The sequence below is a fragment of the Dipodomys merriami genome, unplaced genomic scaffold, assembly GCF_024711535.1.
Source record: "Dipodomys merriami isolate MVZ:Mamm:240054 unplaced genomic scaffold, mDipMer1.0.p SCAF_332, whole genome shotgun sequence".
NCBI lineage: Eukaryota > Metazoa > Chordata > Mammalia > Rodentia > Heteromyidae > Dipodomys > Dipodomys merriami.
Genome location: NW_027204849.1, coordinates 618,657 through 646,609, shown reverse-complemented (window position 1 = coordinate 646,609; position 27,953 = coordinate 618,657). Strand labels below are relative to the sequence as shown.

At 36.5% G+C, this 27,953-nt stretch overlaps 1 protein-coding gene and 1 long non-coding RNA gene across 2 annotated transcripts; one reads left to right on the top strand and one right to left on the bottom strand.

The window, feature by feature from the left end:
• Positions 1-72: 72 nt before the first annotated feature.
• Positions 73-25,434, top strand: LOC138803073 (calcium-activated chloride channel regulator 4-like). The gene is made up of 14 exons (XM_069986906.1): positions 73-266; positions 3,217-3,357; positions 3,469-3,616; positions 6,461-6,569; positions 8,318-8,495; positions 9,005-9,223; positions 10,762-10,989; positions 14,411-14,588; positions 16,578-16,684; positions 19,846-20,061; positions 20,603-20,870; positions 22,593-22,763; positions 24,124-24,357; positions 24,886-25,434. Exons 1-14 carry the CDS (start codon positions 108-110, stop codon positions 25,302-25,304), a joined length of 2,775 nt encoding a protein of 924 aa, XP_069843007.1. The 5' UTR covers positions 73-107; the 3' UTR covers positions 25,305-25,434.
• LOC138803075 (uncharacterized) lies at positions 14,502-24,349 on the bottom strand. The gene is made up of 3 exons (XR_011364854.1): positions 24,094-24,349; positions 21,102-21,191; positions 14,502-14,739 (listed from the first exon to the last, which is right to left on the bottom strand). It is a non-coding gene; the product is annotated as an uncharacterized lncRNA (long non-coding RNA).
• Positions 25,435-27,953: the final 2,519 nt, after the last annotated feature.

Sequence of the window (27,953 nt, the reverse complement as noted above, 5' to 3'; positions counted from 1 at the left end):
CTGTCAATCTCTCATAATCAGCCAACTGCAATAATTTTGAGGAGTATATATACCAGGAGAGCGGCAGACAGGTCAGAGAAAATCCTTTGATCAACTGAGGACAAACAATGGTGTTATTCAAAAGTTTTGTCTTCTTCTTACTCCTATACCTGTTGCAGGGGTCCAGTGCTTCCTTTGTTAGGCTGCATGACAATGGATATGAAGATATTATTATTGCTATAGACCCTAGTGTGCCAGAAGATGAAAAAATAATCCAAGGAATACAGGTAAGGGCAAGTTTTTTTTCATTTTTAATTATAGAAAAGTGAATAATTGTAATGGAAATTGAATATAGCATGCTACAGTGAGAATGATGCTAGCGTGGGCAGTGAAAATGAAGGTTTTCGGTGGGGATCTACTCTATTACACCATGAGATCAAAAACAAGTCACTGAGCCTTCCTGGTCCTCAGTTTCTTCATCTGTAAATTAGTACTTGGATTCATCTATATTTAAAATAAATACTTATTGAAAATTTGTGACATACTAGAGGAAGAAAACTCAGAGAAATCAAAGGGAGAAAAAAACTTCTAGTGGAATGGAATATATATTCTTTTTAGAACTAAGGAAGCACTGAAAACTTTAACCTAAATACTTGTAAGGGTAGATAATCTTCAACTGAGAAAGACAAACTAAGTGGAAAAAACTTGGCAGTTGGAAGACTAGGAGTGAAATTTTGGGAATTTTGAAATTGCAATACTCTTTAGACATTGAGCAGAGAAGACAAGAATCTTTAAATTTGGGCTGAAATGTGTGCACAAAAAATTGAGTGGTATCAGTGTAAAGAGGATATGAATTCACTAAGTGAGTACAAACAAAGAAAAACTCTAGGACTAAACCCATGACTGATTTTCTAAAGTTTCTTCTAACTATACTATTCTATGCAGTGCAATTATTGATATTATACATAAATTATTTTGTCAGTGTTTCCAATACCCCAAATGTATTAATTCCTTATTTCCAGTTTCTCCACTCCTGGATCCTGATGCTTGAGTTGTGCTTAGGTCACCCATTTCTATAAACTCCACTTCAGCACAGAAGTGATGGTCACAGGGGATAATACTTTTTCATCTTCTTTGACCCAACTATAATACCAGAATTCCAAGAACTCAGGAATTGGGCTAGTATTCTTTGACTTTCTCATATAAGGCTGGCACCCCACAACTTGAGCCACAGATCCATTCTGGCTTCCTGATAGTTAATAGGAGACAAGAGAAGAGCCTCACGGACTTTCCTCCTTGGGGTTGGCTTCAAACCATGTTTCTGAGATCTCAGCCTCCTGAGTATAGTCTTTTTTTTTTTTCAAGTCAGGCTTCTCTGTGATGTTTCCTGGTATAAAACAAACCTACAATAGAACTATTCAAGAATCCAGGGTTCCCTTCCTAGTTCTTTTAAGAGATTCTAGTGTGTTGACTCACAGCTGATATACAAATCAACTAATTGTGATCAGAGTCATGGGTTTAGTCAGAAGGCCAGAGTTCAGGAAGTGAACCCTTAGAGGACCTGCCAGGAATTAGAAAAAGCGTATATATATATATATATATATATATATATATATATATATATATATATATACATATATATATATGTATATATATATATAATGCTAAGGTGGATTGATTATTTCTCACTAACCCTAAGACATATAAAAGAATTATATTTCTTTCCTAAAGGATGCTTCCATCTTTTTCAAAAGCAATATGTAAAGATGACAGGTTGTGCCCCCTACATAGTTTTTCGAAAGAATCTCACAGACTTTTCTACCCAGGTTGGACTTGAGCTTTAATCTTCCAATTCTCAGACTCATATATAGCATGGATTAGAAACATGAGCTACAACCACCCAGCTTTATTGAAATTTGGTTGGTATTTCTCTTGTATCTGGTAAAATAATTAGCATATTTCACAATACATTGGCAGTTTCTCTAAAAATCCAGATATGTCCTCAGGACTTTCAAAAATATATATTTTGTTTAACTTTATAATTACTGCATTTGAGGATTCATCTGAGTTGTTACTATGTAACAAATGAAGGAGGAGTAAGGTATATTTTTCCATAAAAATACTTTGCATTTTCACAAATTGTTAAAGAAAACTCTCTTCATTCTCTATTTACTTTTATTTTTCTGCATACTGAAAGCATACTTTGGTTTTATTTTTATTATTCATCTTCATATCAATATGAAATAGACTTGAGTAATATATTCCAAATATTACTGAGGTTTTGTGCTCAAAGCTAGTGTTCTACCACTTGAACCACAGCTCGTAGAAACTCATAGGATTTTTTTCACAGGCTGGTTTTGAACCATAATTCTCAGATCTCAGCCTTATGAGTAGCTAGGATTATAGACATGAGCTACTATCACCCAGCTAGCTCTTAAACTAATTTCTACAGACTAAATCATCAGCTAAATCTGCTTTTGAGTTATATTTCTTCTAACTAGTGAGGATATCAAATAGTTTTAGAACTACTTACACAGGAGACCTTTGTAATTCATTCTTTCTGCCAACTATAATGATAGAGAATGTAATGTTTTCCATTAATGAGGTAAGGAAACTAAGCTCCAAATCAACCAGAATCTATCACCCAGAAGTATGAATGCTAGGGCTGGGAAGGTGGCTCAGTGGTAGAGCGCTTGCCTTGCATGCCTGAGGCCCTGGGTTCGATTCCTCAGTACCACATAAGCAAAAAGAAAAAAAGCCGGAAGTGGTGCTGTGGCTCAAGTGGTAGAGCGCTAGCCTTGAGCTGAAGAGCTGAGGACAGTGCCCAGGCCTTCAGGCCCCACGACCAGAACCCCCCCCCCCAAAAAAAAGGAGTATGAATGCTAGTATTACTAGTAAATAATTATATATTACATATAACTATATATAATTATATCACCATATCACTATATATATATATATATATATATATATATATATATATATATATATAATCACCAACTATAGGCAGTTAGGTGCCTTTTGAGGTAAGAGGAAAAAACATTGAGAAGACTTTAATGTGCAGAATGAAGAGAGATTTGGAGATCGACAGATACCAGTGCCATTGACCTTACAGGTGGAGGGAGACCTTCGCTTCAGTAATAAGAATTAAAAGTGGGAAAATTCTGTATGTGAACCCCTGATCTGAAAGTCTACTCTCATTTGGTCATCCTCCATATTTTTTCCATTTGATAACAGGAAATGGTGACAACAGCATCTACTTACCTATTTGAAGCCACAGAAAAAAGATTTTTTTTCAAAAACGTATCTATATTAATTCCTGAGAAGTGGAGGGCAAGTCCTCAGTACAGAAAGCCAAAGCATGAAAGCTACACACATGTAAGTGTCAAAATATTCTCCAACAAACAAGATTATATTCTGATGTTCTCCAGTTTTTGCCATAAATGAGTCTTTCTAACAAAATATTAAAGTTTTAATATTTTTTCTCAGGCTGATGTTATAGTTGCACCGCCTGCCATCCCAGGCAGAGATGACCCATACACCAGACAGTTCAAAGAATGTGGAGAGAAAGCAGAATACATTCATTTCACCCCTGACTTTGTACTGGGAAAAAAACAAAATGAGTATGGAGAATCAGGTAAGAAATTTGGTTAAAACATCTAATTTTGCAACAAGCAAATTATCTGTTCCCAGCATGAGTGTGCAGGAATTAGAGCAAGAGTAAGTGTGCATGAATTAGAGCAAGAACAGTGAGGTTCCAATATCACCTACTCTACTTGCTATTTCTGTCACCTCAAGTGATCGACCTCAAAGGTGCTTATATACTGCAAAATGGTACATTTTTGTGGTTTGTGAAATTTTTGTAGAATTTCTGTCAACTAGTTAATGCAGTATCTACAATGTCTTCAGAAAGTTTTGTAAGGCATACTTTTAGATTTTAATTTTTTGGTTCTCCACAGCTGAATATTCATCAACCTCATGGTAGAAGCAGGAAAATCAGATGCCTTGCAAGCTGGAAGGAGCCAGGACACCAGTTGCTGGTCAAAAGCAATATTCATAGGCTATTAGTCATTGACATTATTATCCTATCTATTAGGCTGTACCAGACAAAACTGGCTGCAACCAATCATTTAGGGCTACTAAGATGGCAGTTTTATCTAGTGTAATCTAAATGTTAAGATTATTTGTCCCAAAGAACATCAGCCCATTATTTTTAAAATATAAATCACTGTTAAAAGAATGGTCCTTACAGGTTGGGAATGTGTCTTAGTGGTAAAATGCTTGCCTAGCATGCATGAAGCCCCGGGTTCGATCCCTCAGTACCACATAAACAGAAAAAGCCAGAAATGATGCTGTTGCTCAAGTGGTAAAGAGCTAGCTTTGTGCAAAAGAAGCTCAGGAACAGAACGTAGGCCCTGAGTTCAAGCCCCAGGACTGGAAAAAAAAAGGCCCAATTAATGTTACTTTGTATCTTTTTTTTTTTTCTTCTGCTTATGTGGTGCTGAGGAATCCAACCCAGGGCCTCATGCATACAAGGCAAGCGCTCTACCACTGAACCACCTTCCCAGCCCAAAGGTCCAATTAATGTTGCCATTTAGTGAAAACTTTCATGACTCTTCATGGCCCAGAATACCCTCACCTTCTCTTTCTCTCTTTCTCCCTCTCCTATTGCCTGTTCACTGAGTATTTAAATGTCTCTGAACACTCAGCAAGCGTAGTCATTATCTAGAGTAGTTCCCCACTCCAATCTGGAAAGTTCTGTTATGTCCTCCCATCCCACTCTTACCAGTCCTTCATATGTTCTCCTTACCATTTTTTCCCCTCAAATTCCCTCTAATCCTTGTACCCTCTACCAGGAATGACCAGGAATCACTTCAACCACAAGTGCCAGTAGCTCAATTTCTCTACCACTCTTATCCTTAGCTATCATTCAGTGCTAAGTCCCTCATACGGTATGATCCAGCCAGTATCTTTGGCTCCTGCTATGTTTCCCAGATTGTTTTAGAAAATTATAAAAACCAATTCGGATTACCACAAACATAGTTTCCAGTCTGAGTGAAGCCCTCAGTGTTGTTCAACAGTACTTAATTCATTGGCTCATCTTAGTTTCCTTCTCTTTTCCTAAAGAAACTTTCTAAATTTCTACCATTCTTCTCAATTGCTAGCCATTCTATTCCCTTCTACTCACTCCAGTTGCCATGTGCTTTGACTGAGCAAACAGAAACCTCTCTTCCTGTCTGGGTCCAAACTTATGGTCACCTCTACCTGCTCTTCTTTCTATCCCCTCTCCTGTTTTACCTTCAACTGTTATAGAGTTGAAGGACTTCTAGGTAAGGCCTGTATCTTCAGTATCAAAAGTTGTGATTCTATTTCTATTCATTGTACCTAGGAAAAAACCCCTCAAACTGGTAATTTTAAAGTTTAATGCATAAAGAAATAACTAAACACTATCTAGATCACATTCTAAGTATCAAAGACTTAAAACAGAAATATGACTTCTTCCCAACTGCTTCTCCCTGACCCCTTCCTACCCCCACCCCCACCCCACTATTGTCTGTTTTCAGGCCATATGAGGTCATATGGGCTACTGAAACACACATTGTAGCAAAAAAAATATTGTTAGCCTTTTGCCCATTTTTGTTTCCTCTGAAGTTTTCTTCAATTTCATTGCCAGACGTTGTTTCTTCTCTCTGTATCTCAGACTTTGGATTCACCTTTATCCTTCCATTCATTCTAAAGCACTTGTGAAAATAAGGTTTTAGTCTGACTCCTTTCAAAACCTCTCCAAATCAAAAGATATATTTATATTTCTTAATAACTAGTATTATGCTTAATATATAATTAAATAATTGTTTCATATAATTAATAATGAAATGGAGCAGAAATGAATCACTTCTTGTGATATCCTCCAAATTCCAAATGATCTACAATATTATTTCTCAATCATTTTCCCACTACCAACACCCTCAGGAGCATTTCTGCATACATTTTTCTTAGTTGCCTATCCTTTGTATTTTAATACAACAAAATTACCATTGGTAATGGAAGTTTGGAAAGCCATAAGCCATTGTAATATGTAAGACCTTTAGCTCTCCAAGAACCAAAACCCAAATCCTAGTCTAATTTGATAGTCATATATACCTTATTAATGTTTCATTAATTTAATATTGATAAATAAAAAGGAAATATACTTTATATTTTCATTTAACACATAGACTCTTCTTATACACAAAACTATAAATATTAAGATTTAGGGAAAACAATTCTAAATATATTTTGTAACTAAAGGAAGATCTTCCCAAATAAACAACAAAAGCCATACAAAATTATTTTGAGATAGAGTCTGACTGTATGATCCAGACTAGTCTGAAACTTGAGATTCTCCCAGGGACTGGAATTACAAGTGTATGCCACTGAAATTTTGAGACAAAATGTTTGCTATTTGGATTATGAACATGTATTTGAAAATGTTTCCCCACAGGTAAAGTGTTTGTTCACGAGTGGGCACATCTCCGCTGGGGAGTCTTTGATGAGTACAATGATGAGCAGCGCTTCTACAGTGCTAAATCAAAGAAAATTGAGGCAACAAGGTATGACAGTACCTCTAACTTATGTTTGATGATCCTGGGCTTTTAACTGGCCTTATTTTCCTTGATTTGACTTCTTTCAACTGACCATTCTTCATTTTTGCCCACATGCAGATTATAGATGCTATATCAAATGCTGCTTTTATTTTTAAAGAAAATTATTTTAAAGCAGCTGATTATATATTTAACATACATGTAACTTCAATGGCAGTTAATGTCAAGGTATTTTATGCCTCCTTGCTATAGGCGCTGAAATTCATTTATACTGAAGTTGTACACTGTGTAAATGGACTGTCTATAGGTGGGACACCATCAAAGTTATTTGCATTAAGAAAGAAAGAACAAAAATGGCTAAGCATTGCTAAATGAGAGCTCAGGAGGAAATCAAGCAGCTCTAAAGACTCAACAAGGAATATCCTCTTGATTATGGTGTCGAGAACAGAATGGTTGGGGGAGATTTATTTTAAATGAGGCCCTTAATCTCATTAGTGTTACACGTCTTGCTAGAGTTGAGACTTGTTGCAGATAGAATGATACCTGACTTCAGTGAAGGCCCTTTCTATGCCACCTATTCACCCTAAATGTCCAATTTCTGCTTCAAAATATTCATCACAGTTGTTCATATAGATAGCCTTATTATTCTCACCAAGACTTGGAGCATAGACATTTTTAGAATGCTTCTAAATGACTGAATAAAATATAGCCAATGTAGCTAGGTGCCAGTGGCTCATGCCTATAATCCTAGCTACTCAGGAGGCTGAGATCTGAGGACTGCAGTTCAAAGCATGCCTGGGCAGGAAAGTCCATGAGACTCTTATCTCCAATTAACCACCAGAAAAACAGAAGTGGTGCTGTGGCTAAAGTGGTAGGGTGCTTACCTTGAGCTGAAGACCTAAGGGACACCACCCAGGCCCAAAGTTCAAGCACCATGACCAACAAAAAGTATAGATGTGGAGATGGGAGGGGAGGATTGGTAGGGGAAAAATAAAGGAGGAGACAACAATGCTTGATAAGAAATGTACTCATTATCTTGCTCATGTATCTGTAATCCCTCCTCTGTACAGAAAAAAATAGCCATTATTTCCTGAACAGGAACTGAAAAAGATGAGACACACACATTTTAGCATATTGGCTATAATCACTGCCACCTTTGTCCAATTCCATGCAACAAAGCATACATCTTTTTTATTCTACTATCCTTCTGGATACATCTCATTCTTTGTTCTCAGCTGCATTTCCCTTTGGACTTAAATACCCTTAAATAATCAAAATGTTTGTAGCTATGACTTATTCCAGTCTTTGGGAAATACCTTCTATGAAAGAGATGTATTATGAATTTTGAGCTACTTAGAATACATGTTTTCTCATTCCCTCACAGTGCAGTTACCAACCACAAGGACAGAGGAAGTTTTGGTTTCTAAGCAAGAAACCAGAATCATTAATCCTAGCAGTTACCAATCACAAGGCCAGCAAGAAGTTCTGGGTTCCAAGTAAGAAACCAGAATTGTTAATCCTTGGAAAGAACTAAGGCATTATGTATATCTGGAGGTCCCAGTTCAATTCTTTCATTATTCTATCTTTGATTGGAACTCTCAACCTACTGTCAGCATAAGGAAGTACATGACACAGGAAAAGACAAAAACCAAAACAAAAACAAACCCTTGATACAACGATCATCCTGAATTGAAGCAGTTGATGATTTTTTAAAGTGTTAATGACTATATGGACTCAAAGACTGTCACATTTTTCAGGTGTTCTACAGGTATCTCTGGGGAAAATAGAGTTCAGAACTGTCAAGGAGGCAGCTGTGCACTTAGAAGATGCAGAACTGATTCTACTACAAAGTTGTATGAAAAAGACTGCCAATTCTTCCCTGATAAAGATCAAACAGAAAAGGCATCCATAATGTTTATGCAAAGTATCAATTCTGTAAGTATGCCAATTGTTGCTTCCTGAATTTAAAATCAAAAGATATAATGGTAATTTCTCTGTACAATACTTTAATAATTACAGTAAAATTACATTTAAAAAGTAAAAAAAAGTCAAAAAATATGTCTGATTTTGGTGATTTTAAAACTGCTATCATTATTATTATTATGCTTGGGATTGAACTCAGGGTCTTTCATATGCTAAGCAAGCCCTCAACTCACTGAGATACATTCCCAACATTGACACATCTGATCTTAAAATCTGTCCAGATGACATGAGGATTAAATACATTAATATAGAGTTCTTCAAACATTGGCAGATTAATTAATATTACTAATTGTTATTATTATTACTTTTACAATAAATCTACTATATCATTGATTCCCATTAGTTACATTTCATTCACAAAAAGCATGTTTATAAGCATATTTTAATTTTTCAGTCTTATTCTTAGGATTTCTTAATGCATGTATGGTAATAATTATTTTGTCATTTTATGAACTCTTTAGGTGGTTGAATTTTGTAATAAAAACAACCACAATAAGGAAGCGCCAAGTCTACAAAACTTAAAGTGCCAGCACAGAAGTACGTGGGAAGTAATCAGCAGTTCTGAGGACTTTCAAATGACCACACCCATGGAGGAATCACCCCTTTCACCTGTCTTTTCATTGCTGAGGTCCAGTGAAAGAATTGTGTGTTTAGTGCTTGATAAGTCTGGAAGTATGAGTGTAAGTTTATGGGTCCATTTTTTTCTAGATGTGGGAATGGGAACAACTGAATGCTAAGAACACATGAAACTCCAGATGTATCCAGATTGTTCTAACTTGCAAGGTAGCATAAAGTACCATCACTTCCGATGGTCAACAACCCTGAGATATTACAACAAAATATTATAGTAAAGAAAGACACCAGTAGAATTAAGAAAACTCCAGCATTTCCCATTTGTCCCCAGGAAATGGATGTTTAGCTAAGAATGTTGAGATTCTTCAGACACTTTAGTTGAAAGATAAGAACTAGTGATTAAAATATGAAATTGCTCTTAACAATGGACCTTTAAACAAGAATGCTTGAGAGACATGAGGGTAGATTAGTCAGTGCTAAACCATTCTAGTTCAATCAGCACAATTCTCTAACATGGCTTATTTGTACAAGTGACCTCTTCATGCACAAAGACCCCCCCCCCCAAAAAAGAGCATTGTCATAAAGAATATTATGGTGAAATGTAGCCATTCATTCTTTGATTATTATTCACAGAATGGCAGGCATTGGGCCAGGGTCTGAAAACAGAGATCTATGTCCTGATAAGTTCATAGATCAGGCCTAGTGCATGCTTATAATCTCAGAAATCTGAGGCAGGAGAATTGACCTGAACTCAGGAGATGGGCTTTGGCTTCTAGGATGCTGTAGACCCTTCTCCTCACTCCCAACACTCTCTCTGCATATCTTTATTATTGTATATTTCATCGAGACTACATGTCTCAACCAACTAGATTGAGAGTTCCTCACGAAATTGGAAACTTATCAGATGCATTTTTGTATTTCTATGGCCAAGAGTTCATCACAGGGTGATTAATAGCTAGTTTTTGAAGTGAATGAGCTACAAATAAGGAAATATAATGTAGTAAAGAACTGGAAGGATGGCATACTTGAGTCAGGACAGCATGCTGAAGACAGGGAATAAAATCTTCAGCAAATAGGGGGAAAGTGTTTATAGAAAAAGGCAAATGATCGTACAGATTAGTGCCATGAACTATACAGCAACAGGATTTCACAGAAAATAGCAAAGTGCTAAACATAAGCATGTATAGTTTCCAGGAAGTATTATAAGATTTTCCTAATTAAGAGTAAAGTAGCCTCAAAGGTAAAGCAAAATGGTAGAGAGTTCTCAAACATGAGAATATTAGAGCTTTTCAGAAAGGTAAGCTTTACTTTTTTGAGAGGTAAACTAGTCCCCCCAAAGTCAGGCAATTTCACTTGTGATTGGAGTCCAAGATATTCTGGATTGATTTGAGAGAGTTTCTAAAATGTGAAATATCACCCTCAATTCTGTCTAAACCTCTACTCCAGGTTTTACCGATAATTTAAAAGTGGAGCTTAGATGGATACTGATCAATCAATACCTATAATATATATCTATACCTCAATATATCACATACTACATACAACCATGTTTTATTTTACCAATACAATTTACCCATGTATTTTGTATGAGCTAGTATAATCTTACCATTGAGAAACAATTATTTTCTTCTTCTTTTCCATTCAGTCCAGTGATCGCCTCAATCGAATGAATCAAGCAGCAAAACACTTTCTGCTACAAACTGTTGAAAATGGATCCTGGGTAGGGATGGTTCACTTTGATAGTACTGCTACTATTGTAAGCCAGCTAATCCAAATAAAGAGTAACACTGAAAGAAGCAATCTTGTGGAAAAGTTACCTATCGTAGCTAGTGGAGGAACTTCCATCTGCTCTGGAATTGACTCTGCATTTAAGGTGAAAATCAGATTGCAAATATAGTTTCTATGTTTTTGTTTTTAGGACATACTAATGTGAAGTGCTGCTGTGCATACTTGCGACCAAATTTTAACATAATTAATCCTAAAACATACAACAAGACACAAGAAAAAAATTCAAGTGCTTCTTAATGGGTCAGTGAATCAATGAATGAACCATGAGGGAATAAATGAGTATAAAATTACTGCTAGATCATAAGCCTGATGAAGTCATACTAAGTGTGGTTAGAAAAGCCATCAAATTTTGGGCAATAAAGCAGGTGTGATTCCATTTTGAGTCAGTTCTCCTTTTAGTATATGTGACATTTAGATAGAACACACAGATGTATATTTATATATTTTATTGTTTATTTTACTTTTTATTTAATTACTTTTTGGGGTATCAGGCCTGGGGCTTGAACTCAGGGCCTGGGTGCTGTCCCTGAGCTTTTCTGCTTAAGGCACTCTAACATTTGAACCACAGCTCCACTTCTGTTTTTTTTGGTAGTTAATTTGAGATAAGTATCTCTCTGACTTTCCTGCCTAAACTGGCTTTGAACTACTATCCTCAGATCTCAGCCTCCTGAGTAGCTAGGCTTACAGGCATGAGCCACCAATACCCAGCTATATTTATTTATTGTTTATATATACTTATTATTTATATGTATTTATTAAAGTCTATGCAGCAGACACTATAATCTCTAGGGTTTATCATCTGACATAGAGGATGAAGTTTGACATCAGAATAGCAGCTCTGATACTTTCTAGTTTTTTTTTTTTTTTTTGCCAGTTATGGAGCCTGAACTCAGCCTGGGTGCTCGCTGTCCCTCAGCCCTGCAGCTTAAGGCTAGCGTTCTAGCTCTTGAGCCCCAGCGCCAATTCCGGCTTTTTTCTGCTTATGTGGTGCTGAGGAATTGAGCCCAGGGCCTCATATATGCAAGGCAAGCACTCTACCACTGAGCCACCTTCCCAGCCCAACTTTCTAGTTCTTTAAGTAAACTTTCTAGCTCTTATGAAAACTTTTTAATCTCGATTCTTTAACCTTCCTCTATAAAATATAGAAAATTGAAATACCTTCCTCATAGGATTGTTATATAGACTAAATGAAGTCATATAGCTGCATACTTAGAACAATTATGCTTATATTATGAAATCATTTTATGCAAATGTGCATCTTGAGCAAGTAATATCAGTTATCCTCTTTTCCTGCTTAGAAATGCAATCTGTCCACTCATAGTCTACAAAATTAAGTCTTGAATTTCTAAGTCTGATATTATTCAAAAGTTTCCTAAGCCTTGGCATTACACTTATCTGTCTTTCCAGACCTTTTCTCTTCGTGATGCTCTATGCATCAAATAATTTACTGCACACATTGTTCTCAGGCAAGCATGACCATACTTTTGTACATGCAATTCCTCTGCCTAAAATTATTTCCCATCTTAAAAATTAATTGTTATAATCAAAGTAATGTGCAGAGATGTTATAGTTACAGTCAGGTAAAGAGTACATTTCTTTTCTGACAACGTCACCCCTTTCCTCACTCTCTGTTTTTCCCTCCCATTCCCACCCTTAAGTTGTGAAGTTAATTTTCAAAATAGTATCAACATAGTATCCTGCTACATTTGTTCACCTATTGTCCATCCATTTCTGTACCTCCCCTTTGGGGGTAGAACCCCCAAACACCTATAAAAGAACAGACAAAACAAAACACAAAGAAAAACACTATAAAGAAAAAAGTCTCTATTTCCTGGAGTCATTTCAGGAAATATTGTTTCGTATGGTCAGACACACATAGACATTGTGCCCTTCTGTTCCTTTCCTAAAAGTAACATCTTTCTTTTTCCCATCTTTACATACTAAAAACTACATAAATCTATATACAGAGTAAATTAATAAAACCAATAATCATAGATAGACAGTAATTGTAGACCATCATCTTGTTGGGTGATATAATAAGGAGTAATGAGAAAGGAGAGCAATCATTTTCACTAGAGACTCACTGAGGCTAAGATTTGAAGGAGGAGAAAGAACCAACTGTTTATGTAGAAAGGAGAACACAAAATTTTCTTGAGACAGAGGTGGAAAGAAACTGGTTATTTTAAGAAATAATAAAAGCTAATGGCACAAGGGATTGGTAAAAAGTATATGAGGGTAACTTTGTTTTAAGCATAACAGAAAGCTACTAGAAGATCTGAAGATCAGAGTCTGAGAGGCAATTTATATTTTACGAAGGTATCTCTGGTTGCTCCTATAAAATAAATTGAGCAAGAGTTGTAATAGGGAGATAGGGGGATCTTAAACCTGGATTAACTTACAAAATACATAAAACATATTAATGCATAACAAGTGAACAGTAAATGGTATTTGATCAGTAAATACTATTTGATCATTTCTTTTCAACTTTAGAATATTCTAACTATATATTATATTGTCTATTTCTCATTTCTATGTCTCCTCAGTCTTTGATACAATTAAATATTCAATTCTTTCCATGAAGGTGGTTCCTACTGAATCAATAGCTGAGAAACTGGCCAATTATAAGTGATCAGTGAATAATCTAATTCACAAAAGGGATATGAAGGAGAGAAAATTCTAGCCCTTCTTTGGATCTTCATTTTGCACTTTGGATCTTCATTTTGTATAGGAGTAGCATAAAGGGGATGTTGTATACATGACATATATAATTTAAAGTATTTTGTTAACTTTTGTTTGGTTTGTCAGTTTGTTTGGCATTTCAGTTAGTGTTTGCCCTATTTTGTAATGCATAGAATACTTGTTTTGCCTCAAAACATATAAAAATATAATATAGATGGTATGTATACCACATACCAATTTTTATTAAGAATTTCTATATTCCAAACACTCCACTGTTTATCTACACATAGATACCCACTCTGTGCCCAAAATAGCCACTGATAATTCAGTATTCTTTCCTTTCAGCCTGGACTCAGTTTCCCAAACTGTTACTAAAAGAAGACACTACCAGTTAAAACTATCAGAAAAGATTAAATATAATTGTTATCCTGGGCTACGTTCTCTCTATCCTCTGTTGCAGGGACTTAAATTAGGAACTCTGAGTTCTAGATGTTGAACTTCATAGGACAATAATTCAAAACATAAACAATACCCAGGAAATATTATTCATGTAGTCTTTGAGCACAGTTAATATGCCCAGTTTTGTGCTAATTCTAGTAAAGAATTCAGTTCAGGTGCAATTTTATTTCTAAAGTCCTGTTGCTACTTACTTTCATTTGAATATTCTCTGCAATTAAGAGGTAGGAAAAGAGGTTAAGTTCTCCGAAGATGGATGATTTTTTTAAAGACTCTATCTCTACTATTTTGCACCCCTTTTATTTCCTCTATATTTTCTATTTCCTATAATTTGAGATCTTACATGGTAATTGTGCTTGGAATGTCTGCAGGTGATTGAGAAGCAAAATCCTCAAATAGATGGGTCTGAAATAGTACTGCTGACTGACGGCGAGGACAGCACTGCAAGGAACTGCATTGATACTGTGTCACAAAGCGGAGCCATCATTCATTTTATTGCATTAGGACCATCTGCTGACCAAGCAGTAATAGAGATGAGTAATGTAACAGGTAAAACTATATATCCAAAGATCCCACACCTTTAATAGTTGTGTGAAAAAAGGTTGACAGTTCTGTACCAACTCTACGTGTTATGCCAGGAGTTAGAAACCAATTCACTTAGACTCCATCTCTGTTCTGATGATGCTCAGAGTCCAGTTATCTAAAAAAAAAAAAAAAGTTGCTAATCAAATCACAGAATCAGATACCATTCATTCCTGCAAGTCTGGAATTTATAAATAGAGGGGGGAAATCCATTGTCCCAGGATATATAGAGGAAGAGAAAGAGAAAAAATAAAAGCAAAGCATGAGAGACTAGATGACTTCTGAGCTGGACCTTGAAAAAGGTGCTGAAATTTTCTAGGAAGTAGGAAAGGATATACATATAATCTGGGGAGGGGAAGAGATATAGCGGAATGAGTAAATGGGGATGCAGGGTGACCCATTGTGACCCATGGTGTACAGGACACTATGTTGAAAACGAACTTTACAATGTCAGGGGTGGGAGGGAGTTGTGGAGATGGGAGGGACAGGATAGTAGGGGAAAAACCAAGGGGGAGGTAACAATGCTCGATAGGAAATGTACTAATTACCTTACTCATGTAACTGTAACCCCTCCGTACAGTATCTTCACAATAGAAAAATTATATTAAAAAAAGGTGATCAGAGGATGAATAAGAAGAACAGAAATTATGTTTCAGCAGCAACACAAAGCACACGGTGGGAATAGTGTTCCTAGGAAACCAGGGCATAAAATCCCAGCTGTGATACATGCACTGTGAGGTGGGGGGACCGGAGCTCAGACAAAAGAGCTCAAGCTGGAAAGAAACAAAAAGTTTCCATTATCTATAGTGGCTGTCATTTTAGACATAGATCTGATGAAAATGGACTATGTATTTCTAGTACCTTCTTAAACATAACAGAAAATACACACTTTATATAATAAATATCAAATACTACAGTCCTACCGGCTTTAATGGTACTACATATGTATTTGCTCTTTATTGTATTAGTTGTGTTGTACAAACTCTTAGCATTTCAAAATGCACTTATGGCCATTGAAGAGTTTTTTCCTAGTCCAAGTAGTATCTATTTGGACTTGTCTCCAACTCCTTGCTGTTGTTTTATATCTTCTCAGGGCCAGTTCCTTCCAGGATACTTCCATATAGCAGTCCAATCATCCTTCCAAATTTCTGATGGACTTTGTCTGTAAACTCTAAAAGTCAACTTTGCTAGAACTGTTATCTTAAATAAAAATGTAGAAGACTGTTGTGACCTCATATATGTGGAATTGTAACATCTTCTGAAGTAGTCTATGGCTATTTGAAGTATTCATTTAGTTCATAGTGGTATTAGTGTGTCTTTTTTCTTACTTGGTTGTTTTTTATTTAAGTTTTAATTTTATTGTCAAGGTGAGGTACCTAGGGGTTACATTTATATAAGTAAGGTAGTGAGTACATTTCTTGTGGAACCCTTTACACTCCTTTGCTCATTTCCCCCTCTCTTTTCCTCCCCCACAAAATTGTATGGCTTGTGGTATCACTGTTGCATTAATTCCCCTTTTGTCCTTTGTCACACCATTTTTTTGTTCCCCTTTCCTTCCACAATTTAGATAAATGTATATACAATACCCAGGGTACCAAAATCGAAGACAGTGACAACAGGGGATAAGCCATGGGGGGGAAGGAGGGGTGGAAAACACAAAAGAAAAAAGAAATCACATAGAACATTAAAAACAACCCCAACAACTAAGCAAAACCTCTGTGTCCATGTCTTGGAGTTCATTTCACTTAGCATCATCTTATATGGTCATATGTACTATCTTATGCTTTATAGTTATAATTTGAAATTAGCATTTCACTGTTAATGGCTACTTGACATTGACCTTTTTCAATAACACATACTGGAATTTTGATCTTGTTTCAACTGTTATGTAATTAATCATGATAATGTGATAAGTACTTACCCCAAAACTACCTAACCAATTAATTTGCATTTTAGGTGGTAAACATTATTATGCTTCAGATGTAGCTGAGAACAATGGCCTCATTGATGCTTTTGGGGCACTTACATCGGAAAATGCTGACCCTTCCCAGAAATCACTTCAGGTGAGTTTTTTTGCAAAACAGAATTTTAAGTTTTGAGTGCTATATTTTTCTTGAAGCTAATTTTTAGCTAAAATAAGAACTGTAACCTGCACCAGGTTCTGGTTGTTCACACTTGTAATCCTAACTACTCAGGAGGCTAAAATCCACAGGACTGAGTTTAAAGCTAGCATGGCAGAAAAGTCCCTGAAATTCCATCTCCAAAGTAATCAATTAAAAGGAGAGCTGGAAGCATGACTCAAAGGATACGGCTCCAGACAAGCAAACAAAGCACTGAGTTTAAACACCAGTACCACCAAAAGAAGTTTAACCTGAAGTACAAATTATTCTTTAAAATATAACCAAGTTAAGTAGTCAAGTAAGAGTAAAACAAATGGTAAAATGTCAATTTTTGTTATTTCTATCAAATTTGGGCAAGGGATAATCTAATAATAACAAACCAAAAATACACTCTGTCCTTTTTTTTTCCCAATTAGTGCATTTCTAAAAGTTCATGCTTCCAAGCTTTCTTTACCTTTAGTGCTATGAAATAGATGTAGACAAATGAATGAACTCAACCACCTACTTTAGAAATGGAAGGAATGTATCTTAGAAATAAACAGGAAGACTGAGAGGACGTATTTGCAAGCCAAAGACTTCTCTAAACTTTTCAATATATTTTACTTCACTTGCATTTTGTTTTACTCACATCTGCTCTGAGCTTAATTCCTTTTCTCACTGGTAGTTCAGGTGATCATATTCTGGTACTTTGATGCAAAAACATTGAATAAAATTTGGCTCTTTCATTTATGACCTATATACAATGCCAGCACATACTGTTAAAATCAGAACATACATTATTCAAGTTTGTTTCTGTTAGAGTAAATTAGACTCTGCAGGAAAACCACACAGACACCCAGGTAGGAAGAACAAAGGAAAGGCTGATTGCCTGTAAGGGGATGGGCAAGACCCCTTCTCACGTGCCCACTAATTGTCTCAGTTGACCTTTTTATAACTTCCAGGAGTGAGGGGATCTTGCTGCCTTATATGGTCAAAGCTATCCCAAAGGGGTGATCTCTCAGGGGTAAGGGCTAATTTGCTACCTTTACTACATGGGCCTAGGGAAAGAGCATGTTAAGCTGTGAGAGAGGAGTCTTCTGGGCTAAAGTTTCTCTTCTTTCCATTCACACACATCATGACTCTTTATGTAAGACTTTTTTCTTCAATTTTCCAATTCAAGTACCTACACTGGAATTTGTCCTATCACCTAGACATACGTTATCATCCTCTTGTTTTCAACAATAAGGAAAAACAAACATTAGAGAATGTGGGCTTAGGGTAAGTACAGATTTGTTCAGATATCTGGTCTACAGATTTCCTCTAAATATCTGTTAAAATATTGTCTAGTCTGGCAGTGTATGGAGAACAAATTAAAAGAGAATTAAAGTCACTTGTCATGTTTTCAATCTGATGATAGTACAACCTGAAACTGACAAGAAAGGAGAGATAATTGATGGCAAAGATAGTGTTACATACCAGTTTTATCTTCAGTACTTTTGAATGGATGGTGGGAACTCTACACATCCAAAGACATTAAAATTGTAAGAGCAGAATGTGGAAAACAGCTAGAAAGGAGACATTTATATGCAAGAGGTGGTCAAATTTTTGAGAAAGGATTTTTTTAAGGGTGTGAAATGGGTAGGAATAAATTTTTGTTCCCTATACTTGAAATATGTTAAATAAAGAAGCAATAAAAAGCAAGCAAATTTTTGCAATGCTAATTTGGAATCATATACATGATAGGTAGAAAAAAATGGAAGAAATAATGACCAGTTAGCAGCATGCTACAATATGAATCGATAAGAACATTGAGTTTGAGTTATGGCAGCTGGATTAGAGAGGAAAGGCTTACATCACACACTCTCCCTAGTGCATCTTATTTTCTTTGATTTTCCTGATGGAGAGTATAAAAGACAAAAACATAAATTCAAATTTAACCCAGGTCCATCAGCAGATCTGTCCACATTACATTGGGTTAAGACTTTTGTCATAATAATGATGTTTCAAAGAAGAATTCACTAGCTGTTAGCAACATAGGACTGAAGCTGGGTTTGGCTGAGGACTGTGTTGGAGTCGAAATGGAATTGCCTACAAAAGGGAACACTTAGTAAGCCCCCAGGAGGTAGAAAACTTTAGATTTCCTAGGAGTTCATGCACAGAAAGCTGTATGTACATGAATCTCATGTGTGGAATCTAGAAACTTTGAAGTAATAGACACAAAGGAGAAAAGGAATCATTACTTGTAGCTGGTTAGGGATAGTTGGCAAATGAAATAAAATTTTAATTAGATAGAAGAAATAAACTCAAAGATCTATTATACAAAAGGCTGCAGTTAATAATATGCACTGAAAATAGCCAAGAAAGTAGATTTAAGTATGATCAATGCACACACACACACACACACACACACACACACACACACACACACACACACACACACACACACACACGAAACTAATCCTGCTCTGCAATCTTATTACTCTTTAATCTTAAAGTGGGTGTGTACCTACAAAACTGGACAAGTACAATAGGATCACAGCCTCAATTTTAAAACCCATATATCTTCTCCAAGGCTTTTCTTACACTTTTTCCTTTCTTCAGAACTATATTTCTAAACTCTGACTGATAACTGTTACACCTCAAAAAGTATTCAGAAAAAAATTTAAAGTATGAAATGGTCCACATATGTGAGCTTGTTTTGAACCAAAATTTAAGAATTGTCTTCAAAAGGAAAAAGACTGGGGCTGGGAAGGTGGCTCAGTGATAGAGTGCTTGCCTTGCATGCCTGAGGCCCTGGGTTCGCCTCCTCAGCACCACATAAGCAAAAAGAAAAAAAGCCGGAAGTGGGACTGTGGCTCAAGTGGAAGAGTGCTAGCCTTGAGCTGAAGAGCTGAGGGACAGTGCCCAGGCCTAGAGTTCAGCCCCCATGACAGGACCCCCCCCAAAAAAGGAAAAAGACTAAAATTATTCTCTTCTAAATAATGGGGGTGATGACATTGATCAAGATGTTTTGTCCTCATGAGCTGAATTTAAACCTTTTTGTGCAATTACTTAAAGATAATTTGAAAAAGCAGAAAAAAGGTATTATCTTCTGCAATTACTAAGTTTTAAATATATTTAAACAGCTTGAAAGTAAGGGATCATCACTGACCAATAATGCCTGGATGAATGACACCATAACAATAGACAGCACAGTGGGAAAAGACACATTCTTTCTAGTCACATGGAAGACACAGAAACCCAGTATATTTCTCTGGGATCCCATTGGAACACCAATCAATAATTTCACGGCGGACAGTAATTCCAAAATGGCTTATATTACTATCCCAGGAACTGCACAGGTAAGCAATCAGCCTGTTTGAGATTTTTCTAAAAATCATTCTTAAACCTGAAAAAAATTGTTTAATGACCTAAAGGTACCAAAATCATCTTAAAAATTAAAATAAAATGTTATGTACTTTTCATTGCCTCTGTGATCCTAAAAATGATGACAGCACAAAGTAGAAAAAAATGAAAGAGAAGATAGAACTTTAAGGTGGAAATATGAGAATTTATGTAATTTTGTGTGCAGATAGCTAGAGAGTCCATTAAAAGATTTAGTAGGATCATAGAATCTGTGAGTCTGAGGTCAAAGAATAAGGGCAAAATGGAGGGAAACTTCAAAGTTTAAAATTTCCAGCCAAGTTATCACAGAATATAAGTGCCATTCATGGCACTAGTTTAAATATCCTTGTTGAAGTGCCTCAGTTTGCATCCTTTTAAAACTTCTAAAACCTGTTAGTCTTATTTCACACGTGTGCCATTTATAGTACTGCTGCATAATGGTTAGTGGATATAGCTTGATTCTGGATACTTACTATAAATTCCCATTGAACCTTTTAGGTGGGCAGTTGGGCTTATAGCCTTCAATCCAGTGCAAACAACGAAATACTAACAATTACAGTAACTTCCCGGGCAGCAAATTCTTCTGTGCCTCCAATCACAGTGAATGCTAAAATGAATAAAGATGCTGACAGCTTCCCCAACCCCATGATCATTTATGCAGAAGTTCTACAAGGGTACACACCCATTCTTGGAGCCACTGTGACCGCAATCATTGAATCAAACAGGGGACACACAGAAGTTTTGGAACTTTTGGACAATGGTGCAGGTAATTCACAGTCTACATTTGCATAACTTAGGATATATTATGGGTCTGTGGTAATGTGGGGCATTAAAAAATTGACAGGCATAGAAGAATTTAGGCAAGTGAGAATGGAAAGGCAGAGCCAGCAAGAGATTCTATCAGGCAAAACCTGCAACGGGGCACATGGCAAGCGCTCTGTAAACACGATGTATTTCCACTGCTATTGTCGATGTCATCTACCTAGCCAATGCTTACCTTCAGTTAGGAAGGCCTCATTCAGAAGGTTGAGGATCGAGTCAAAAATTCTGAGCCAGTGTTTTTTTGTTGAGACATCATGATTAAAATCTAGGCAGAGAAGGTGAGAGCATATGCAGGCAGATGAGATAAAGGGGCTGGCCCCTTAAAGAGAAAGAAAGAAGCAATTGGAATTCTCAACAGATACAATGAAGACAGCATCCTGAGAGCAGAGGATCAGAAGTATCTGAAGCTGCCACAGATCATCTGGGGCATTAGACTCCAGATCTTTCTGGTGAGCAACAAGGAGCAGGCAGGCCATTCTCTGTCTTTTTGGTCTGTAGGCATGAATGGGAACTGAATGAAGCTTCTGTTAAGAGCTCAGGGAACAAGGAAACCAACAATTCCATACACTTCTGATTTGTTTCTGATTTGTATCTGTATCTTGGGATGGCATGGAGTTGGTCATTTAATAATCTTATCTTCATCTGGAGTGGGCCAATTGTTCTTTGGTATACCTCAATGCCTTGAGTATAACAATATTTCCTACAGCTATCCCATAAGACATATATACCACATCTATACCCATATATTTTTTATCTATATAAAGCTTATCTGCAATTGTTTCATTTCCTAGCATTTGACCAAATAAATATTTAGCTAATTAGGGAATAAGCTACGTTGGAATACCTTTACCTAAGAAGGTGCTAGTATTAGCAATGACTTAGAGAAGGCATACTCCCACTTTAGTGTACAAAAACACAAGACACTGAGTCCTTTCTCTAGGTAATCTGGGAAATTTGTACATGTAAACATCTTCAGATTTATAGTGTTACAAACTTCTTGGTATAGGCCCTTGTTTTAATAGTGTCCGATTTAGACTGTTAACCCTTTGGGGCAATGTGTTTTGTAATTTTACAACTGATTCTAATGCTGGTGATGCTGAGAAGTGTGCTGTTTGTTTGTTTGCCAGTACTGGGGCTTGGACTCAGAGGTTCATTCTCATTCTGCTTGTTTATTTGCTTGCTCAACTGGTTCCCTACTGCTTCAGGCTTGCATTTAGCCCAGCTTTGTCTTGGTTAATTGGAGATGGCATCTTGAGAAGACAGTTAAATGCTACCCCAAGAAACTTCATTTGTTTTTAGTAGGGACCCTTTGACTTATACAGAGAGATTATATAATTAATAATAAAATAAAGTAGGCAGAGAGCAATCCATTGGGCAGAGAAATAGTAAGAAGAGCACTAAAATCGTTTATAAAATGATAAGATAGAAATGTGAGGTGTTATAATGTTTATTAAGCAAAAACAAATATCAATATATACATATTTGTTAAATTGATATTTGTTAAATTGATATGTTGTGTTCAAAAGAACACAACAGACATCAATTCAACAATATATTGTCTTGGCAGCATATACTGTGAAGTATACCAAGTCATGCAATATTAATGAACAATAAATTAAGTAAACAACAACAACAATAATAATAATATATTTTTTTCTATAAAAAGGTGCTGATTCTTTCAAGAATGATGGTGTCTACTCCAGATATTTTACAGCTTATACAGAAAATGGTAGATATAGCTTAAAAGTGAGGGCTCATGGAGGAATGCATTCTGCCAGGAGAAGCTTTCAGTATCCAGCAAATAGAGCTGTCTACATACCGGGCTGGGTAGTGAATGGTGAGTAACTCATGATATATAGAATCCAGTCACAGCTTCAATAGTATTTGTGATTCCATATAACAAAAGCTTCAAATATTTTACAACTTAAAAAGTATTGGTTTTTCCAGGCTGGGAAGGTAGCTCAGTGGTAGAGCACTTGCCTTGCATGCATGAGGACCTGGGTTTGATTCCTCAGCACCACATAAGCAGAAAAAAAAAAGCTAGAAGTGGCTCTGTGGCTCAAGTGGTAGAGCGCTAGCCTTGAGCTGAAGAGCTGAGGGACGCGCCCACGCCCAGAGTTCAGACCCCACGACCAGACCACCCCCCCCCCAAAAAAAAGTATTGGTTTTTCCATTTTTACGTGAAGTTTGCAGATCATTGCCTTCAGGTTAATCTCAGCTTTGGAAAACCGCTTGGCATCTAGTAAGAACTCAAAGCCTGTCAGCTAGTATTAAGTTAGTTTGGAACACCTTATAACAGTAATATAGCCAGTTTTTGGTCAGGACAAAATAAGACAATCTACTATGTGATGAGGCTATATACACAGAGGTAGGATATACCTTTCAGAATACATGGACTATAAGAGTGAACCTTTATGTGGTGTTTTTATTAATTCAAAAGAAAAAAATGTATAGAATATGATGATAATAAGCATTAAGGATACAATCTTTGCTATCTTTCCTTTGGTCCCTTTATCTTGTGGCTTTGAAGGGCTTTTCATTGAAATACATTCAGAAGTGTTCCAGAAGTAATCCTAGCTATTTGAAATGCTGAAATCTGAGGATTCAGGTTCAAAGTTAGCCTTGGCAGAAGAGTCCATCAGACTCTTATTTCCAATGAAACACACACACACACACACACACACACACACACACACACACACACACACACACACACACACACACACACACACACACACACAACCCAGAAGTGGAGGTATAGCTAAAGTGGTAGACTGCCAGCCTTGACTGAAAATGTAAAAGTGAGAGTGTGAGTAGGAGGAGGAAGAGGAAGCAAAAGATTCCTTAACACCACTTCCAGGAGGGAACAGGACCTTGTCCAAGTTGTAGGAAGGGAATTTGCAACCATTTTCCCAAATATGTTCTTATCTAACAAATAATTTTGAAGGTAATGAAATGCTTATTTAAAAGGCTCATGTTGAATTATGTGACATTATTTTCATTCAATGCAGTATGCCAAAGATATTTGTTATTCAGTTTTTTCCTGTAACATTCTTGCTAAAGCAGTCTCCCACCAACGGAATGCTATGATTATGTCATAAGGATGAGTAAAAATGTGACTCTATAATAGTGAAAAGGTGAATGATATAAAGGACGCACAGTTTTACCTATTTCAAACTAGTGAATTTTCAATGCAGGAGATGTTCAAGCAAATCCACCCAGACCTGAAATCAATGAGGATGGTCAGACAGTCTTGGAGAATTTCAGCAGAACAGCATCTGGAGGTGCATTTGTGATGTCACAAGTGCCATCTGGTCCCTTGCCTGATATGTTTCCTCCAAGTCAAATCATAGATCTTCATGCCACATTTGATGAGGATAAGATCAATCTAACATGGACAGCACCAGGAGATGATTTTGATATTGGAACAGGTAAGAACAAGGTTTCATCTGGTTTGATGTAAGTGAAAGATACTCATTGGAAAAGCAAGGTTTCATGGATATGTGAGGAAAAAATACTTTTTGACGGATGAATTTTACAATCTAATCCTTTTGAATAAGTCAAACATGACATAACCTTATCTTACTATGTAGAAAGTAATGCATCTGGCAGAGTTTAAAAGACAGAATTCAGTGGAGCACAATGTGGCCCTTTTAATACTAGCACTTGGGAGGCTGAAGCAGGAGACTTGTGAGTTCTAGGCTGCCCTGAGTTATACTATGGTTTCCAGGCAAGCCTGGGATGTAATGATAGCCTATGTTTTAAAAAACTGGTACTAACAAGCAACCATAACAGATTTATTCATTTATTTTAGTAGTCAAAATTCTGTTTTCATAAAAATGTGAGGCTGATATAAATATACATTTTACATAGAGAAGTGACACTTTTTAGAATAAATAGAAGGAAGCTAAATATGCTATCTTAGTTACTAAACCACTTGCAACTGTTTTTTTCCTTAGTTCAACAGTATATCATAAGAATAAGTGGAAATATGCTTGATCTGAGAGACGATTTTGACAATGCTCTTCAAGTTGACACATCTAATCTGTTACCAAGTGAAGCCAACTCGGAGGAGACCTTTGCATTTAAGCCAGGAAATATTTCAGAGGAAAATGACACGCACATATTCATTGCCATTCAAAGTGTAGACAAAAGCAATTTGACATCAAAATTATCCAACATTGCACAAGTAGCTTTGTTTATCCCTGAGGGAGATCCCAGTCCTGATCCTGGTGCCAGTAATGCCAAGTCTGGAGTTAATATTCTCACTGTGGTGCTGTCAGTGCTGGCAGCGGTGGTACTTCTGAGTCTTGTTGTAGGTATCATTGTTTACGTTTTTAGAAAAACATCTTCAAGAAAACATTCAACAACATTTTAATAAAGCAGAAACAAAGTAAAGACTATTTCTGAATTTTTAAATTCTTCCTGTGTGACTGTGAACTCTTAAAAGTAGTCTTAAATGGTCTAGCAAAGTTACCAATTAAATAAAAGGCTGTTTATGTGAACAACTGTCAATATTATAGTTTTCCATTTTATTCATTCATTTTACTTAACATGTATAGAGATAGTTTTTTTTCATATTGATTCCTAGATGTGTATTATTTCTGATGAAAAAGTTTTCTGAAATGAGCTATGGTGACTCATGCCTATAATCCTAGTGACTCTAGAGGTGGAAATCAGAAAGATCATTATTCAAGGGCAGTCTAGGCAAAAAATTAGTCCGTCCTCATCTCAACTAATAAACTGGGCATGGTGGAACACATGTGTCATTCCAGAAGGCATGAATAAGAGGACTGTGATCCAGACCAGCTGGGACAAAAGCATGAGATCCTATGTCAAAAATAAAAGTTCAATGGTATGGCTTAATGGTGCTAGCACAAGTCACTCATACCTCAACCTCAATACTGAGCAAAAAATAAACAAAAACTTTCCTGAAACTTCCTAACATTTCAAACTTCATGGAGAAGTGAACAATCTAAATAGTCAAAATACAGTATAATATTTGAAGAAGGTAAATCAATATTTGATGAAGGTGAATATGGTCTTATTGCTACAGGCATAAATTGATAGTCTTATATACCTATCTAATATTTCCAATTATATACTATAATAACTAACAACACACTTACTGACATTCATAGACATGAAAGATGCTACTTTAAAAAAAGCAATACCACCTTCAAACCCTAAGGCTTCCTGACTTCAGTTTAATATAAATATGTGTCTATTTCTTTTCCCTTAGAAAGCCATAGCTACCCATGTACTTTTTCCTTCATCATAGGACAGACCTACTGAAGGAACTGTCCATTGACTTCTTTACAGAAAGAAAGCAGAACACATTTTAATTCATTACGCAGAGTCATAGACTTGGGGTCACAATCACATTGATTAATAAGACCAATTGACAAGGGAATGTAAATTGAGAAGAGCAAATTTACTTGATTGGCTAAATTTACAGCCTCTTCTGAGTCCAAGTTTACAAGTATATGGCTTTCCTCCATTTTACACAGACTTTTACTATCATAATGTAGCAACCCAGAGAACTGGAGAAAAACAACACATATGATCACTTACATCCATATTTCAAGTAGCCTCAACAGGAATTATTTGCTAATTTGGAAGTAAGCCAATATCAAAGTCATGTAAATTGAGTACAAGAATAATTTTCAACAGTCTTTAAATGTGGACTAGATCTTTGACCTGGTATAATTAATTTGATCTGATTAATAGAGCTGACAAATGGCTTTTGTGGTTTAAATAGAAAGGAATATAAGACAAAGGAAGAGGAAATAAATGGTAGTTTCCTGGTGACCAGGAAGATATGACTTGCTTTAACAACCTGCTTAAATAAATAAGTTGTGCCTTAGGGTATTTGGGGACTGTGCTATTGAAACAGAAGATCTATTGGCACTATTAGTTCTTCTAGCAGGCCAGCATTTGCTCAGCTAGTTCTAATGCCAAAGAATGGTAGATACAAAGAAAATGTGCAGAAAGAGAAAGGGCTAACCACCTGGACTTTTATTTCTTGAGAGAGAAATAAAGGTCTGAAATTCTTTGCTGTCAACAGAGATGTCTTCCCTGCGTCCTTCTTACCTATTCACCTGTCAAGCAAAGCCTACCAATCTGGTTATATCCCTTCTGATGCTCCAGTGTTCAGATCAGTACTACTAGTGGGCTATTTTCTCCTAGATCAGGCCTTGATTTAAATCCTTAATGTTTGTGGGCATTAAGTAATTGGTCATGAATTAGGAAGAATTAAAATATAAAATGGCCAGGCACCTAGCTACTCAGGAGGCTGAGATCAGAAGATTGTAGTTCAAAGCCAGCCGGGGCAGGAAAGTCCATGAGACACTTTTTTTTTTTGAGTCCGGTTGTGGGACCTGAACTCTGGGCCTGGGCGCTGTCCCTCAGCTCTTCCACTCAAGGCTAGCACTCTACCACTTGAGCCACAGTGCCACTTCTGGCTTTTTTCTTTTTGCTTATGTGGTGCTGAGGAATTGAACCCAGGGCCTCATGCATGCAAGGCAAGTGCTCTACCACTGAGCCACCTTCCCAGTTCACCATGAGACTCTTATCTCCAATGAACTATTCAGAAAATCAGAAGTGGTACAGTGGCTCAAGTGGTAGAGTGCTACCTTGAGCTGAATTGCTGAGAGACAGCATTCAGGCCCAGAGTTCAAGCCCCATGACCAACACACACACACACACACACACACACACACACACACACACACACACACACACACACACAAACTAAATGATTGCTATAGTTATAATCAGGACAGGCTACACAATATATATTTTCCAGTACACAGTGGAAACAAGAGGCATTTGTATAAAAATTAATCAGGGTTTCAAGACAGAAAAAACAAAGAATTAAACCATTTTCAGAGCCCTTCTAAGCACAGAGGTCTGAACATACACATACACCCCAAGCCTGTAGTGCTAGCCCTGTCAGTAACTACTGAAGGAAAAAAAAAACTAGCAATAGCACCCACAGTATGAAGTGCTTGCTTGAACATTCTAT

Excerpts from the sequence above, each read along its gene's own strand:
- LOC138803073 (XM_069986906.1), top strand. The coding sequence starts at position 108 with ATGGTGTTATTCAAAAGTTTTGTCTTCTTCTTACTCCTATACCTGTTG. Across the intron at positions 10,990-14,410 it reads GAATTGACTCTGCATTTAAG|GTGATTGAGAAGCAAAATCC; the intron begins GTGAAAATCAGA and ends GAATGTCTGCAG. Across the intron at positions 24,358-24,885 it reads TGATTTTGATATTGGAACAG|TTCAACAGTATATCATAAGA; the intron begins GTAAGAACAAGG and ends TTTTTTCCTTAG.